The sequence below is a fragment of the Xyrauchen texanus genome, chromosome 37 (genome assembly GCF_025860055.1).
Source record: "Xyrauchen texanus isolate HMW12.3.18 chromosome 37, RBS_HiC_50CHRs, whole genome shotgun sequence".
Taxonomy (NCBI): domain Eukaryota; kingdom Metazoa; phylum Chordata; class Actinopteri; order Cypriniformes; family Catostomidae; genus Xyrauchen; species Xyrauchen texanus.
The window spans coordinates 9,017,014-9,033,278 of NC_068312.1; the positions used below are offsets into that span (position 1 = coordinate 9,017,014).

Here is a 16,265-nt window from a genome sequence, read left to right on the forward strand (position 1 = left end):
ACAAATATTTTTATTCAAAATGAGGCATTAGATGCAAACATGGAGTTCTGTTAACACTTTTGAGTGATTGACTGAACCGAATCAATTATTCATTTTTTGTACCAGTTCTTGAGATGAACTGATTTGCTAAAAATGAATCTGACTTCCCAGTGCTACAGAGAGTCATCTTGAGAGACTCCAGTTTGTGCTTGTATATATTTGTGTGACTGTGATTTTATGTTCCAGGGGTTCATTGGAAGAAGATACTGTCCGTTTCTACACAGCATGTGTGCTAGAAGCTCTTGGTGTTTTACACAGCAAAGGCATTATTCACAGAGACCTGAAACCAGAGAATGTGCTACTGGACCAGCGAGGATATGCTAAACTGGTGCGCAGTACAAACACAATTAACCATGTCTGAAACTGAAACAAATGGCTGACCACACAAATGTGATGATTCAAGTACAACTGGGCAATTAAACATGTGAATAAGACCTCTTTTTTTGCCTTCCCTCCCTCTTGCACTCTCTTACAGACAGGGTTTGGTTCTGCTAAGAAGCTAGGTTCTCTATGCAGGGCCTGGTCATTTTGTGGGTCTGAGGGTTATCAGGCTCCAGAGGTCATTCTCCATAAAGGTCACGGCTTGTCAGCAGATCTCTGGGCTGTAGGAATATTGGTGTATGAGCTGCTTAATGGCAGGTGAGGTCTTACAAATATAACAACATATATCTGTTTTGTTTTGGAGCCTCTGTCAATTTGTAATATATATATACACTCACCTAAAGGATTATTAGGAACACCATTCTAATACTGTGTTTGACCCCCTTTCGCCTTCAGAACTGCCTTAACTCTACGTGGCATTGATTCAACAAGGTGCTGAAAGCATTCTTTAGAAATGTTGGCCCATATTGATAGGATAGCATCTGGCAGTTAATGGAGATTTGTGGGATGCACATCCAGGGCACGAAGCTCCCGTTCCACCACATCCCAAAGATGCTCTATTGGGTTGAGATCTGGTGACTGTGGGGGCCATTTTAGTACAGTGAACTCATTGTCATGTTCAAGAAACCAATTTGAAATGATTCGAGCTTTGTGACATGGTGCATTATCCTGTTGGAAGTAGCCATCAGAGGATGGGTACATGGTGGCCATAAAGGGATGGACATGGTCAGAAACAATGCTCAGGTAGGCCGTGGCATTTAAACGATGCCCAATTGGCACTAAGGGGCCTAAAGTGTGCCAAGAAAACATCCCCCACACCATTACACCACCACCACCAGCCTGCACAGTGGTAACAAGGCATGATGGATCCATGTTCTCATTCTGTTTACGCCAAATTCTGACTCTACCATCTGAATGTCTCAACAGAAATCGAGACTCATCAGACCAGGCAACATTTTTCCAGTCTTCAACTGTCCAATTTTGGTGGGCTCTTGCAAATTGTAGCCTCTTTTTCCTATTTGTAGTGGAGATGAGTGGTACCCGGTGGGGTCTTCTGCTGTTGTAGCCCATCCGCCTCAAGGTTGTGCATGTTGTGGCTTCACAAATGCTTTGCTGCATACCTCGGTTGTAACGAGTGGTTATTTCAGGCAAAGTTGCTCTTCTATCAGCTTGAATCAGTCGGCCCATTCTCCTCTGACCTCTAGCATCAACAAGGCATTTTCGCCCACAGGACTGCCACATACTGGATGTTTTTCCCTTTTCACACCATTCTTTGCAAACCCTAGAAATGGTTGTGCGTGAAAATCCCAGTAACTGAGCAGATTGTGAAATACTCAGACAGGCCCGTCTGGCACCAACAACCATACCACGCTCAAAATTGCTTAAATCACCTTTCTTTCCCATTCTGACATTCAGTTTGGAGTTCAGGAGATTGTCTTGACCAGGACCACACCCCTAAATGCATTGAAGCAACTGCCATGTGATTGGTTGATTAGATAATTGCATTAATGAGAAATTGAACAGGTGTTCCTAATAATCCTTTAGGTGAGTGTATATATATATATATATATATATATATATATATATATATATATATATATATATATATAACTTTTTCTTTAAAAGCCTGTGATTCAGGCTCTGTTTGTTCAATGTGCCTGCAAAAAGTGTTAGATCACAGCACGTACAAGGAAAGATACATTTTAGCATTACCCCTTTATCAGCCTACAAGAAATAAACCAAGTTCCATTTATGGTAGCATAATAGTCTAACATAATTTTGGGTTATTTTCTATGAAATTTCTATCGACAACATTTATGGCATGCTTTCAATGCATACAATATTATTGACTCCTCCCTCAGTGTGCATAAACACATTTGAATAAACCTATAATTGAATCTTAGCGAAAAGCTGAAAGCACTGTGTATAGATATTTGAAACATAGGGACAGGAAAGGAACATAACATAACTATCCTTAAAGTACTGTATATATGGAACAAACCTCACCCACTTCTGTCAGTAACCACAAATTCCTCCACCTAGAACAATAATTCCAATTTTACAAGACATTTCTTTCTGTGAGTACGTTAACAAAATCATAATCTTCACATTTCTGGAACCATCCAGCTTTAATTGTAAGTGTATTATTGTAAACACATTTTTTGTTCATTTTTACAAATGACAAATTGACCCAGAATAATCCATGTAAAAAAATACATACAATGTGTGATAAATCAGTTGCTATTTGAAAATGTGCTTCCACATTTCCAGTCCTGTGTTCTCTGGCTCAGAGCAGCTGAAGGTTTACACAGCAGTTTTGAAGGGAATAGATGAGGTAGAGTTCACCAAAATCATCAGCAAGACTGCAGCTCATCTCATCAACAGCCTCTGCAGGTAAAAAATTGTGTTTTCAAACAGGGTTTTTTGTAATAGGTTGGGGAAGACTTGGTATACAGGAGAAAGGTATATTGCTCCTGTTCATTGAAATACAGAGAAAGTACGAGAGACATTATCATACATCATAAATGTATAAATCCATATATCCATATATATACACACACACACACACACACACACAAATGTGTCAATTCTGAATGTATGTAGATAATAATAATTATATATCCTGGATCTAGTTATTTTATAAAAAACTTTTTTTTTTTTTTTTTTACAAATGTATTGTAGTTAATTATATATTTATAAAACTGGATATACCCTATTGTTAAAAATCTGAAAATAGTTATAAATCTTAAAATATTTGTATAAATCCAAAAATATTGTTTTTAATGTGAAATATATGTTTATAAAACTGAATATACACATTGAAATCAAGGATATATAGTTAGAAATCTGAATTTATAAATGTAAATCCTGAATATATAAATAGAAAATAATTATTTAATTGATGCACAATTATTATAAAATATTTTGTTGGAAATCCAAATATATATCTTTACATTGGATTATGCTGCATATTTATAAATCTTAATATATCATTATAAATCCTGAACAAAGTTTTGAATATGTAGTTATAAATCGGATTATATAAATTGAGAAGACAGACAGACAGACAGGCAGACAGATGGATAGATAGATAGCACATGTTCTTTCCTCTGAGAATAGCACTGCTCCACTCACACATCAGGGTTTGTGTGTCTGAGTCTGCTATCATCTGTCACCCCATTTTCAGACACAACCCCACAGAGAGACTGGGCCAGAGGAATGGGGTCAAGGACATCTGCAAACACATGTAAGATGCAGTCATCCTCACATATATATGTACAAAAGAAAATGGAATGATGGTGGAGAAGGAAAGAGGAAGGATTAGGGGGATTAATTGAGAGTGGAACAAAAAAGAGCAAAGGAGAGGATGCTGCTCTGTTTTTAAGGAGCAGCTTATTCTGTGAACTGATTTACTGTTTGTGATTCTAAGGTGGTTTGAAGGGTTTGACTGGGACGGACTTCAGAAGGGCACAGTGACTCCACCAGTGATACCAAACGTGAGATACACCAGAAACATTTTACAGATAGCAGTGGACTAGCTGTACCTTTAATTTACATTAAAACATATGCTTTTTTTTAAAGGCTAAGCTTGTAATTCACTAGCAGCACCGGTGGGAATTTCAAAAATAATTATTGTTTCCAAAAAGGTTTCCCTAGCATTCTCTTGATCTTCTGTTGTTAGTTACCCCTAATGCAACTAGTAAAACAAAACTTTGACATGTTGGACTGCTCAAACAATACAATATTTGTAATGTGCCACATAGCTGCAGTGTTTCCACATTTTAGGGAAATCAACCTAATAGCTTCTTTTTAATAGGCTCTGTTTATTATTGGGATAGGCAAAAGTATTTTAACATGAAAAAATTAGTCAGAAGTTTACATACACCTTAGCCAAAATACATTTAAACTCAGTTTTTCACAATTCCTGACATTTAATCATAGAAAGAATTCCCTGTCTTAGTTCAGTTAGGATCACTACTTTATTTTAATCAGAATAATAGTAGAGAGAATGATTTATTTCAGCTTTTATTTCTTTCATCACATTCACTGTAGGTCAGAAGTTTATATACATTTTGTTAGTATTTGGTAGCATTGCCTTTAAATTGTTTAACTTGAATCAAATGTTTTGGGTAGCCTTTCACAAGCTTCTCACAAGAAGTTGCTGGAATTTTGGCTCATTCCTCCAGACAGAACTGCTGTAACTGTGACACCTTTGAAGGCCTCCTTGCTCACACACACTTTTTCAGTTCTGTCCACAACTTTTCTATCAGATTGAGGTCAGGGCTTTGTGATGGCTACTCCAATACCATGACTTTGTTGTCCTTAAGCAATTTTGCCACAACTTTGGAGGTATGCTTGTGGTCATTGTCCATTTGGAAGACCCATTTGTGACCGAACTTTAACTTCCTGGCTGATCTCTTGAGATGTTACGTCAATATATCCACATAATTTTCCTTCCTCATGATGCCATCTATTTTGTGAAGTGCACCAGTCCCTCCTGCAGCAAAGCAAACCCCACAACATGATGCAGTCACCCCCATGCTTCACGGTTGGGATGATGTTCTTCAGCTTGCAAGTCTCACCCTTTTTCCTCCAAACATAACAATGGTCATTATGGCCAAACAGTTCAGTATTTGTTTCATTAGATCAGAGGACATTGCTTCAAAAAGTAAAATCTTTGTCCCCATGTGCACTTGCAAACTGTAGTCTGTCTTTTTTATGGTGGTATTGGAGCAGTCTTCTTCCTTGCTGAGCAGCGTTTCAGGTTATGTCGATATAGGACTCATTTTACTGTGGATATAGATACATGTCTACCTGTTTCCTCCAGTCTTTTTGCTGTTGTTCTGGGTTTAATTTGCACTTTTTGCACCAAACTACATACAGAATGCGTCTTCTTCCTAAGCTTTATGATGGCTGCATGGTCCCATGGTGTTTAAACTTGTGTACTATTGTTTGTACAGATGAGCGTGGTACCTTCATGCATTTGAAATTATTCCCAAGGATGAACCAGACTTGTGGAGGGCCACAAATGTTACTGTATGCAAACTTCTGACCCACTGGAATTGTGATATAGTCAATTAAAAGTGAAACAATCTGTCTGTAAACAATTGTTGGAAAAATTATTCATGTCATGCACAAAGTAGATGTCCTAAACGACTTGTCAAAGCTATAATTTGCTAATATTAAATCTGTGGAGTGGTTAAAAAATTAGTTTTAATGAATTCAACCTAAGTGTATATAAACTTCTGACTTCAACGGTACAGGCTTATACTTCCCTTATGGGGGCGAGGGGGGGAAACACATGTGTACACATGTGGAAGTATGTTAAAATGTGCTTTTGATTAATTATATGTGAAAATTATTTAAAGCTGAAAACCATGTCAACATGAGAAACATTGGAAGCACACGTGAAGTATTCAAAACCAAACAATTATAACATGGTTTTAACATGGTTTAGATCATATTTTACATGCTGCATCTATTGAGTTCAATCATTTAAATGTTACCTTTCCACAGGTTCCCACTGTTTTAAATCATGGAGGATTGTCTTTTCCAGCAGAAAGCCACATGGACGCAGCACTTGTGGATGATTCAGATTGGGACATAGACTTTTGATTTGTAACATGCTCTATTATAAATGATGCCCATTGGAAAACATATTGGACTTTATTTTGCACAGAATTTTGTACGCCAAACTGCCCCTCACTGGGTGTTTTTTGTTTTTGGCACCATTCTGAGTAAATTTAGGGACTGTTATGCGTGAAAATCCCAGGAGATCAGCAGTTACAGAAATACTCAAACCAGCACGTCTGGCACCAACAATCATGCCATGGTCTAAATAACGTGAACATTATCTGAAGCTCCTGACCCATATCTGCTTGATTTTATGCATTCTATTGCAGCCACACGATTGGCTGATTAGCTAATCACACAAATAAGTAGTTGTACAGGTGTTCCTAAGTGTTCAGTGAGTGTTTATGCACTTGAAAACCAATCTTGTTTTAACACCTAAAAACAATCATATTAAACAATGTTTTGAGCATACCCTAGTGAAACCATCCATCAAGAATGTAATAAGAAATTTGTACAGGCATCTTATTGGAATCATGATTTGGAACCAATCCTAAAGGATCCTAATTGGGATGTTAAATTGGGACAAAACTTAGAACACATAGTTACCAATGCAAACTTATGATTACAAATAAGAAGTTCCTGTAGCTAGTACATCAAATATAATTGAACATCTTATAGGCCATATTGTGATTTCCCATTAAATGTTATCATTTTGAAAAAAAAAAAAATATATATATATATATATATATATATATATATAGGGTTCTCTTAAAGGTTAAAGATTGCGCAATAATGCTGACTACCACCCATGGAGTCGTGAGTTTGAATCCAGTGCGTGCTGAGTGACACCATTCAGCCTTCCTAAGCAACCAAATTGGCCCGGTTGCTAGGGAGTGTAGATTCATATGGGGTAACCTCCTTGTTGTCACTATAATGTGTGATTCTAGCACTTGGTGGGGCGTGTGGTGAGTTGTGCATGGATGTCACAGAGCCTCCACACCAGCTAGGTCAGGTCTCTACATTAACGCGCTCAATAAGTTACGTGATAAGCTGCGCGGATTGACAGTCTCAGACGTGGAGGCAACTGAGATTCGTCCTCCACCACCCGGAATAAGGTGAGTCACTAAACCACCATGAGGACATAGAGCGCATTGGGAATTGGGCATACCAAATTGGGGAGAAAATAAAAAATACAATAATTAAAAACAAAAGATTGCATAATATCAAACAGAATTCATTAATATACAGGATAAACTGAAAACTTCCAATACCATTTTTTTTGACCATGCAGCATGATTAGCCTACTTGTGTCTATGTTGCTGCACAAAAAAGGACTACAATTTCAACACTTTGGAACAGTAAACCAGCAAAAGAAAAATACAGTGGAAGCATGTTATTTGATTTTAGATGAAGCAAATTAAAATGTGATCGTAATTAATGACTGGCTGGTATTGAATGGATGAAAAACAAAATATAAGAAAATAAAATGTATTTGTTATTTTGTATTAAACACTAAATATGATTTAAATATATCAAACAAAGTGACTTAAGTCAAAGTTCTGTACTCCTAAAAGATGTCGCTATATAATGTTTAAATACATCACGGAATGTAGAAATAATAGGAGCACCTCAAGTGGCCTCCCTGAATGTGTTGTCGTTTCGCTCGGGGCAGATTGACGTTGGAGCTGGAAGAGAAGGGGAAATGAGGGCGGTGTTTGTGTGAAGGGGGCAAACAAATTTGCACTAGGGTCCGGGAGGGATTTGATTATTATCACAGTCTGAGGAGAGAGAAAGTTTGGGAGAACGGACGGGTGACCCAGATTCTACACAGGTAAGAGTCATGCTCTTAAAACTCTTAGAACTGTACGCATGAGAAAACGAGTAGCCTACAAAATTCCGCACATGTCTGAAAATAATGAGCGAAGAATTTCAGCTCAAAGTTGACGAGTTCGTCAATGGAACTTCATTCATTCATTCACACGTTGCAAAGTTTATGAGCCAACATTTGGCTTATGAGGACCTTAACATAATTTATAACGTGAATTAAATACAAAAGCACAATAATCGACTGCTGAGTGGGTAAAACAATTTTTTTTTAACAATTTCGTCGCGACTTTTGTAGTTTGGCTTAAGCGCGTGACACGTGGACGTATTTTGTAAACAAGTGCTGCCGCGCTTTAATAAATGCGAATAAAATGACTTATGAAGACTTTTAAATTAGTTTACTCTATGAACTTGTGTTGTTGTTATTATTATTATTATTATTATTATTATTATTATTAGCCTATTATTATTTTATTTTTATTTTTTTAACAATGCATGGTAGTGCTGTACACACAATATATGAATATCATTATGTATTGGTTAGCAAACAATCCAACCAAACGTCATGTATTTAAAAGAAAGATAGCTTTTATTAAAGCAAATCACTTTACGTGAGAAATGTTAGGTTTTAAATGATACAATAGATAAATCTACTGCCCAAAATCAATACAAAATCAAAACAAAAGCCAAAACACTTTCTGGTTGTCAAACGTTTGTCTAGCATGCTCAATGTTAATGTGTGGAACAACACCTTTGTGAATTTGAGAGGAAACTGACTTAGTTCATCCATTAAAGGAATATTTCACCTAAAATTAAAAATCTCTCCTCATTTACTCACCCTCATGCCATCCCAGATGTGTATGACTTTCTTTCTTTTGCTGGATACAAATGAAGATTTTTAGAAGAATATTTAATCTCTGGAGGTCCATACAAAACTTTGAAGCTCAAAAAAAGCACAAAGGCAGCATAAAAGTCATCCATATGACTCGATTCACGAGTTGCGATTTAATCCATGTCTTCAGAAGTGATATGATAGGTGTGGGTGAGAAACAGATACATTTTTAAGTCCTTTTTTTACTATATATATCCTCCTCCCTGTCCAGTAGGTGGCGATATGCACGAAGAATGCGAAGTGGCAAAAACAAAAGAAGAACTTTAACATGAGAAAACAGCTTAGGAGGGCTGTTGGAAAGGGGAGATTTATAGTATAAAAACAACTTTAATATTGATCTGTTTCTGACCCAGGCTAATCCTATCGCTTCAGAACACATGAATATAACCACTGGAGTCATATGGATTACTTTTAAGGTTTTTTTGAGCTTCAAAGTTTTTTATGGCCCTACAGAGCTGAAATATTCTTCATAAAATCTTTGTTTGTGTTCCGCAGATGAAAGAAAGTCACACATATTTGGGAAAGCATGCTGTGTAAATGATGAGAGAATTTTCATTTTTGGGTGAACTATTCCTTTAAAATCACCTTGACACCAGTGGGATAGAAGTAATCGTAAATATGCCCACCATTGAAGTGGTTTTGGTGAGTGTAAATAATCTGTACTGAAGTAATGGTGTGCTTCAGAAAGATTAACACTGTAAAATTCTGACAGCAAAGATACTGTTGAGATTTAACTGCTTTTAGAAGAAGATCCAGTTTTGCGTGCATACCAAAGTCAAAACAACACTGTGGTGTTGTCGTGCATGCGTGTGGCATGTCTAGTCATGCTGAATATGATTGTGTTGGTGTAACGAATTCACACAATCTAGAATTCACAGGTTTATTTTGCAGATGGGTTGGTGTTAAAAGGGAATATGCCACCTTTTAAATGACAGTACTCTGTGACCAAAACCTTTCTTTCACATAAAGCTGTGAAAGCAATAGCAACCTGTAGGATGAAAATGGTATGTTGCATGCTGTCTCTTCAAGATACATTTCCAATAGTTCACTAGTAGTATTGTGAAATATTGCAATATAATTGTCTGTGAAAATAATGAATTCCTCTGTGTGAGTAGACCCAGTTGCAACATCTCATTGTATACAGGTCGGAAATATGGAATCCATTGCTCCCTTTCCACATCTCTTTTCCGCTCCCAGACAGTTAATTTGTCCGTGGTGACGCATCTCTTTCTCTCCCCCTTTCCCCTCTTCCCTCTCCAAACCTTTTCAGTGTGATTCTGTGTTCTTCATGCTTCATTGGGGAATCATGCTCAGAGAACACCCAAGCCATTCTCTTGTTCACCCCTCCCTCTTTCATTAACCATTCATCAGGCTCTCGTATCTCCTGCACCCTCTCATTCCTGCCTCATCATATTCCCTCCAAATTCTCTGGAATGTCACCTCCAGAACCAACTCGTAATGACATCATATCCTCTACCTGCCATTTCATATTTTCACGGCCCTCCTTTCATCCAACCCCAGAGGGAGTTATAAGTGCTCAGAAGGTTGATGTTTGTATTTGGAGATCTATTTGTATAAACTTGGCATCAACTTTGTCTCATACGTTTCTCCTATGATTCCTGGTTGCCAAGGCATTGCTAAGCGGTTGCTAAAGCCAGCGCCACACAAGCCAATTTTTCCAGTGATTTTCAGGTGTGAGCTTAATTTACAAAACCAACAGCCAGTAGGTGAGCGAAGAAGAGCGTATTAGAGTCTACCAGCGGGAGGTCATAAATCACTTGACCGTTGCGACTCCCTACTGAGTTAATGTCTTCAAAAACTGAAAAAGCTCATCAGGCTTGCTTGAAAAATTGTTCTGTCGCTGGGACGGCCTCTTGTATTTATTCAATCAGTGAGCTTTTTTAACTGAATAACTGACAAGATGTCAAGCTGATCTTAACGATTGCATCTCGCACTCCGCTGCATATCATCACAAACGCTGATTGTAATCCAAAGTGTTTCTGTCTCCAAGCGTTTTCCCACACTTAAATGACTAATGAAATCAGAAAGACAACAGTCTGTTTTTATTGAACATAATTCCTTTACTCACTGAAAACTGCATATGGACATACACGTTCGTCATGCCTCAATGAGATAAATACACTCACACACTTTCACAAGGTAAAGTTACTCCATGAATCACATTCTAAATCCCTATTTTACAATTGTTTGTGCTCATGCGGTACTCCTGGTGTTTTTTCATGTAGCTCCCCGTGACGGAATCAGAGTGAGAGAGTTGCGGTGAGTCGGTATGTTCGTCACCCCTTCACCATTCTTTATCGGCAAGTATGTTATACATCTGACTGAAAAGAATGAGATCAAGGCAAAACAGTTGGCAAGTGTGACACCCTTGGCCAAAATCGAGTGTTTGGATTCTACTAGTTTGGCGCCCGCTTAAGGTGTTCTGAGTGGTTTTTAGAAAATTGCTAGGGTGTTATGGATGGTTGCTAGGTGGGTACTTACTGGATTGAGTCAAAAGGGCCCACACACATGTCTTTTTTATATTCTGGTCCCTAGATATTCATATTATTTGCTGAAATGTAAACGTGATCACACAGGAATTCAACATGTTTCTACTGGTACCCTGACATCGACCCCATTCTGCTGAGTTATTGACATGGATTCTGGTCCAATGAATACCAGGAAGTATTGGCGTTAACCAAATTGATGATCAGTGCGATTTAGAGGTTATGTTTTGCTCTAAAATTACATCAAAATCAAATATGCATTTAAACTAAAAACAACTTAATTTACAACTTGCTTTTGGCACCACTCTGTGGAAATTTCATATGGGAAATGGAGCTCAAACATGCCCATACATTCAGCAACAATTCCAGCTTCGGCCACTGGGGGCAGTAATTCAAATTGCATTAATAGTGATGGGTAGTCTTTTTCCATGAACGGTTCTTTCGGGTTGTTCGTTTCAATGAACCAGTGCAAAAAAAAAAAAAAACTATTCACCAGTTAATTTAGGTCATCATTTAATAAAGCACTTATTGCTGATTATTGCATTTTATTTAATTGGGTTATAATAATAAGGGTGTTTATTGTCATCAGTGTTTCATTCAGTTATATTTCAATACATCCTACATTAAAGTTTTGCTCCTAAAGCTCCCAACACTGACACTGATATACAAACGCGGATGTTCTACACATTTCTTAAGCATATAAAGTGAGTAAACTAACCCTTTTTTTTACAGAAACTATGATACAGCTCATACCAACTTTAGATATAATCTGCATGCAATTTACATCTCTCGCTTGAAATGTTTCACCACCTCATTCAAGTCCTTAGTTCACGCATGCTGCTCACTGATTAGCAGTTCTCAGTATTACCCAGTTCAGTGTACTATTGACTCGAGAACCGCTGCAAATGACTCAATGTACTGTTGACTCGAGAGCTTCTGTGCTGTCCCCGGATCAGTGTACTGTTGATTCGAGAACCGTTGATAAAACGGTAATACAATCAAGTCATAAACAAATTTCCAGTATGTTTTTGTTATATTTTCAGTTGTTCAGCAAAATACACCTGAAACATACATTTCACACCTTAATCACATGCATGCTCAGGTTCTCAGTTTATCGGACACCTCAGAAAGAGGCGATTCTCAGTTCAGTGTACTCGAGAACTGTTACGAGCGACTTGTACTGTTGACTGGAGAACTGATGCTACCGGAGCGCTCAGTCCAATTTGTGAACTAGTTGGAATGGTTCATTGCAAAGAAGAGTTAGGAAAAGCAGATATCAGCAGCTCTAGGGTAATATTACTCCTGTATATCGGCTCATTTCAAGTCGGAGTGTCAGGGACATCCGAGAGACAGGTTAAGATAGAGTAACTTGTGAATTAGTGTTGACTTGAGACGCGATCCGTTTCAAATGATTCAGTCCGATTTGGTGAACTGCTGCAAATTGTTCACTAAAAAGAACCGGTTCAAAACTATCACTATTCAGTAAGCACAGACCGATTTCAGGTGAAGAACTTTCGACTTACTATTACACAATTTTAATACATATATATTAAGTATTTTAGTACAGTATTTTAATTTTTATTTCTTATGGGCTTTGGCAGTTCTTGTCATAATCTGTTCCAACAAAACTGAATACTTAATCATTGAAGTTTTATCTTACACACTTGGGATTTAATGTTCCTTGTGGATACTGAATGCCATTAGTCTAACAGTGTGCCTGTTGTTCCTTAGTGCTTAGGTGTTGCTGGCATTTCAATAGGTTTAGACTTGTTATGGGTGTGGGTTGGGCAATTGGTTACTAGGGATGTAACGATATCAAAATCTCACGGTACGATACAATTTCGATATTGACCTCACGGTACGATATTTATTGCGATATTTTGGAAAAGCTCACGGTATTGTTAAATAGCTCACGATAGTGTTTGTGATGATAATAGCGAAAAAATACTGACATTTATTCTGCTTTTGCCAGTCAACAGGCAATTTATTGTTGTATTTATGGATCATGACAACATAAAACGCTGATCACATAGTGCTTTTAAAGTGCAAGTTGTAGTCAGGAACATCAATATTCTGTATAGTAATATTTAGTTGCATAACTGATTCTTCTGTGCAATGTTCAAGTTAAGAAGCAACTAGAACAATTGTAAACAATAGGGAATTCCCTTTAAGTGCAAACAAAGATCAAGTTAAGTCAGGTTTATGTGCAAGGCAAATAAAAGCAGCCTTTTAAAACTGGTATTTAGGAACATAACTTAAACTTAAATAAAATAGTCAGTCAAAAAGCCTTTTAAAAAAACACTCATTTAGCTTATGTTCACGTTTTTCATCAGAAAGATCAAAATAGTCCATTGTCTGTCCACCACCTTCTCTCCTTTTGCGTTTTTTGACACGGCGATACCAAAATGTTTCCAGACATCTGATTTAAAAGCTGCAGGGGCTGGCACAATCTCAACTTCGGCATTGTTGTTTTCATCCTTACAAGTATCACTGTCGGCCCTGCTGGCTTGCTGTGAGCTTGTGTGGACAGCGTGCAGCCCTATTGGCTTAACAACGGTTGTTGTGACGACGCAGCGCAAAGGATCGTGGTCTATGTAGTTAACAATGATTTGTTCCGCGGGACTGTGTTTAATCCTCTTGCTTTTTGACGGACACCTGTCCTTTTAATATTGTAACCCAACCACGACGATATCGAGACACGTTTACCACCGCGATAGCGCGATATCGTCAATATCGTTACATCCCTATTGGTTACAAAATCAAACTTGATGTTAAATATAATTTATTTGAGAAAGTAATTAAATATAATTACTGAAATTCCCGGGGTATGATTGGGATGTGATAAAACCAGCTTATAAATTAAACAAAATACTGACAAATGGAGATTCGAAGATCACAATGAGACAAACATGCACCTATCTATTTTTTTTTAAATATGTAATATAACACTTTGAAGAGTTTTCTGATGGTCTTCAACTGTGTGCAAAATCCAGGGTACTTCCAATAGCAGTATATCTTTTGTCTTTTAAGGTATGTTGACTGATTATTACAGATTTTAGATTATTTGTACATTTTCTGCAGAAAGCCAAAGAAAGGACAGCTGATAACTCATTAATCGGGTGTTTAATATATATAGTGTATAGTTGAGTGAACAAATATGCATTCCCCTTTTGTCTCATAAGTTTTCACCTCTAATATATACAAATATAAGAGATAAAATATTTTGTTTTTAGTACTGCCCTTCAGAATCTACATACCAGGTATTTACAAAAAGTATAGTATGCATATAGTAGAGTGTTGTCTTCTTGAGCATCAGTGAATGTTTGCACCTTGTGTAATAGTTGTATATGAGTCTCTCAATCTTAAAATCTTAGTCTTTCTTTACTGTTACCGGATGGCCCAGACACAAGACTACAAGAGTGCAAATTGAATGAAATCCCATAGGCAGTTTATTGTGCTACTGCAATCTCAAATAATAATAATAAAAAAAAGACTTGGTACATAACACGGGATTTGGGACTACTTGTTTGGTACATAACACATGGGACTATTATTTTGAAATGTCTGCACTCCCAGTTGTGAACTCACTGACAGCTGATTCGCTGAGAAATTGACTTGAATTCAAACTGCTAACCTGAGTTGAAACGAGCTCTTGTCGGGCAATTCATTATAAAAATCTGGTCCAAAACAGTGATTTGGACATCATGGCTCGTGCTGTGTTTGTTGTTGCGTGCAGCCAGCGAGCTCATATCATCAACAGAAAGGGTGAAAAGCAGCGCGAGACACAATGGCGCTCTAAAGATGTATTCAATAACTCTCAAGATATCTGACGAAACTGTATATGAAAGCACACATCCTGACTGTCGCCAATTGCGGCTAGATTTTAAATTGTCGCAATCATTTGTTATTTGTCGCATTTGTGACCATTTTAGTCACAATCTGGAGCCCTGCAATGTGTTGCTATGCAGTTGCTAGGGTTTTGCCTTGCCGATGGTTATTCGGTCTCTGTTCAATTCCCTAGATTTTGAATCCCATCACTCCATATGTTTTTTGGTCTGTCCGACGAAATAGTCAGTATGCTTTGAAAAGTAATCGCACACCTCTGATTTAGAATGTAGCACTAATAATAAGATGGCAAATTCTACAGATACCATACTGGACAATACGGTTGCTCAGAATGAGAATTACATTACAGAATTAGGATGGTTAAATGGTATAAATGGTCATTGAGTGTGTAACATACACAAAAATATGCTGATATCTGTTTAAAATGAGCTCTTTCTAAAAACGTAAAAAATGGCTTCATGTCAAAAGGTTAAACGGATATGCACAAAAGACGATGTGCACATTGATTAAGCCAGCGGAATGCCAATAAAGGTGTTGATATAACCTTTCCTACTCAACCCGCTCCGAGTGGGAATTGAACCGGAGTCTCTGGCATGAGAGGCGGGCGTGCTAACAAGGAGGCTAAAGGCTACAGCTCCTAGAATCAGTCGCTAGTGCCCCTCTTGTGGCCAGGGGAGTAAGGTTTACACACTGCAGAGCTACCTACCAGCTTACTCCCATTACACTCACCCACCTAAACCTCACTCCCATCCGGGTCACGGCACCACTATAACCTGTCCTACTCAACCCGCTCAGAGCGGGAATCGAACCGGAGTCTCTAGCATGAGAGGCAGGCGTGATAACAAGGAGCTAAAGGCTACAGCTCCTAGCATCAGTCGCTAGTGCACCTCTTGTGGCCAGGGGAGTAAGAGCTACCTACCAGCTTACTCCCATTACACTCACCCCTCTAAACCTCACTCCCATCCAGGTCACGGCACCACTATAACCGATCCTTCCCGAGCGGGAATCGAACCGGCATGAGTCTCTTGCATAAGAGGCGGGTGTGCTAACAAGGAGGCTAAAGGCTGTTTACACACTGCACAGCTACCTACCAGCTGGCTCCCATTACATTGACATGCAACGCAAATCAGGGAAATGGGCAAAAATATATGTGTTCCGATCATTTACTGCTGAAACATTTTTTGCCAGTACTCTGATTAAAG

At 38.0% G+C, this 16,265-nt stretch overlaps 2 protein-coding genes across 2 annotated transcripts in view; both read left to right on the plus strand.

The window, feature by feature from the left end:
- prkg1l (protein kinase cGMP-dependent 1, like) overlaps nucleotides 1-6,596 on the plus strand; it is a 54,618-nt gene extending 48,022 nt beyond the window's left edge. Inside the window, exons 15-20 of the mRNA XM_052108955.1 lie at nucleotides 226-367; nucleotides 515-678; nucleotides 2,692-2,814; nucleotides 3,608-3,667; nucleotides 3,851-3,917; nucleotides 5,938-6,596. Coding sequence (XP_051964915.1) covers nucleotides 226-367; nucleotides 515-678; nucleotides 2,692-2,814; nucleotides 3,608-3,667; nucleotides 3,851-3,917; nucleotides 5,938-6,036 — 655 coding nt within the window. The 3' untranslated portion in view covers nucleotides 6,037-6,596. The remainder of the gene's footprint in view (nucleotides 1-225; nucleotides 368-514; nucleotides 679-2,691; nucleotides 2,815-3,607; nucleotides 3,668-3,850; nucleotides 3,918-5,937) is intronic.
- Nucleotides 6,597-7,712: 1,116 nt separating this feature from the next.
- The window catches only part of acsl2 (acyl-CoA synthetase long chain family member 2), a 48,561-nt gene continuing 40,008 nt past the window's right edge, over nucleotides 7,713-16,265 (plus strand). Inside the window, exon 1 of the mRNA XM_052109137.1 lies at nucleotides 7,713-7,825. The gene's annotated coding sequence lies outside the window, so the exon portion shown is untranslated. The remainder of the gene's footprint in view (nucleotides 7,826-16,265) is intronic.